At 47.9% G+C, this 1,799-nt stretch overlaps 1 protein-coding gene across 1 annotated transcript in view; it reads right to left on the reverse strand.

Moving 5' to 3' along the window:
• LOC104523858 (epidermal growth factor receptor kinase substrate 8-like protein 2) overlaps positions 1-405 on the reverse strand; it is a 2,283-nt gene extending 1,878 nt beyond the window's left edge. Inside the window, exon 1 of the mRNA XM_010166563.2 lies at positions 288-405. Coding sequence (XP_010164865.2) covers positions 288-405 — 118 coding nt within the window. The remainder of the gene's footprint in view (positions 1-287) is intronic.
• Between the last annotated feature and the right edge of the window lie 1,394 nt (positions 406-1,799).

The raw sequence follows: 1,799 nt of genomic DNA on the forward strand, positions 1-1,799 counted from the left end.
AATCAAGTCTTCAGTCACAAATCCTGTTCAACTGATGTGTTTGTGGGGACAATGTAAGGAAGATCAAAACGTGGCCCAGCATTTTTATTAACCCTGTAAATACACCAAAGGAAAGGGCTTACTTTGTATTTTAGTTGTAAAGAACAAGCTGAAGTGCTTCATTAGAGCAATGGGTTGAGCAAGGACATTCTGACCTTCAAACTTGTAAAGGGAGAGCAGCAGTTCTGGAGGCTGGCAGGCTGCTGGAGCAGGCTGAGGGAATCTCCCCTTTCCTCCCAAACCAATACTCTCAACTTCCTTCAGCTCTTGAAACCTCAATTTTCTCTTTGTGAGAACCTGGATTTCTGCAGTTCTTCTCCAGAATACTGGAGAGGAGGAATCACAAAATACCATCCGAATGCTCATCGTCCACACAGCGATCACTGAAGCTAAAAACCTGCTGAGGGGTTTTTGCAGCCTGACAGCAGCCTCTGAGCTGTCTCATTGCACAAACACATATTCCCCAGTCCGTGGGGACTGGACTGGTGTGGAAGAGGAGAGCTCACATCTGCAGAGGCACTTGCTTTTAGCCAACAGGAGCACAACTACCCATCAATCTGCCCGGAAAATTCTTGTTCAGAAGCACTTACTGGGGGAAAAGTGTCATATTTGGCAAACTAATAGGAGAACATTTGGATAAGGACACATTCATTTTGTGTGACTGGTGTCTGTAGCAGCTGCTGGTAAGGACCCAATTTTCACTTGTTTTATATACAGATTTATATTGGGACTGATCTTGTTTCTCCTCTTCATCACACCTCATTCAAAGGACATAAAACCCCGCAACACCGTCCAGCAGAAGTTTGCTGAAGGGTATAAAACCTGATCTGGCAGTGTCTTTGCTCCCATCTGTGCTGTCAAGGGGTGGTGAGGGACAGTGTCCCTTTTCCCTGGTGTCTGGTGTTGTTGTGTTTTTGCTTTAGTTTGTCATCTTCCTGTTTTTGAGTTACTCAGTTCCCTCTGGGCTATTGAAATGAGGAAACTGCCCTGCAAACTTATCAAAACCCAGAGCACATGAGCCAGTGGAGGTTGGGGAGGCTTGGCTATCTTATCTTGAGAGCAAGGTTCCCATTTCTGTGCCCCTGTGTTGCCATTTATTTTCTTCCCATTGCCCCTTTGCTGTTGCCTGCTGTGGAAGGCCAGTTGTGTGAGTACCTACAATTAGAGTCTTATTTTAGAGGACTTTTCAGTCCTCTCTGCTACATCTAGTAAGTCATTTGCTGATCCCAGTCCTCAGAGCTCCAGCTTTTGCTCTGCAGCTAAATAGAAGCAGCAGGAAGCGTGAAGTGGGAGTGAGCAGCACACTCATAAAAACTCCAGTGACACATCATCCAGTATCACTTTTTCCATGAAGCTCCTGAAGGCTGTGGAGAATAATTCAGTGTTATTAATAGCTACATGTCCGTGATGCTCGTGTTGCGGGGCTTTCCAAAAGGGCTCCTGCTTCCAGGAGTCCACGGTAACTGAACGGGGGATGAACCCTGGTTGTGGCCTTGGGGACACATCTTGCTACAGGAGTACCCAGGGTGTGCTAAGGGGGTGAGGTGAGCAGGGCTCCTGGCCTTTCTCATGCTCCGTGACCCCACGTAGCACGTGCAGGGTGAGGGAGTGATGTGAATCTCGTTTGGCAGATCTGCTGGCTGGGATTTCTCTGAAACCACTTGAAGGAACAGGGCACTGCATGTGTGTCAGGAGACAAGAGCAAAGGAGGCGAGAGAAGGGGGTTGGCCTGGTGAGACAGTGTCCCAGGTTGGCCAGAG

Source organism: Antrostomus carolinensis, unplaced genomic scaffold, assembly GCF_000700745.2.
Source record: "Antrostomus carolinensis isolate BGI_N321 unplaced genomic scaffold, ASM70074v2 scaffold43404, whole genome shotgun sequence".
NCBI lineage: Eukaryota > Metazoa > Chordata > Aves > Caprimulgiformes > Caprimulgidae > Antrostomus > Antrostomus carolinensis.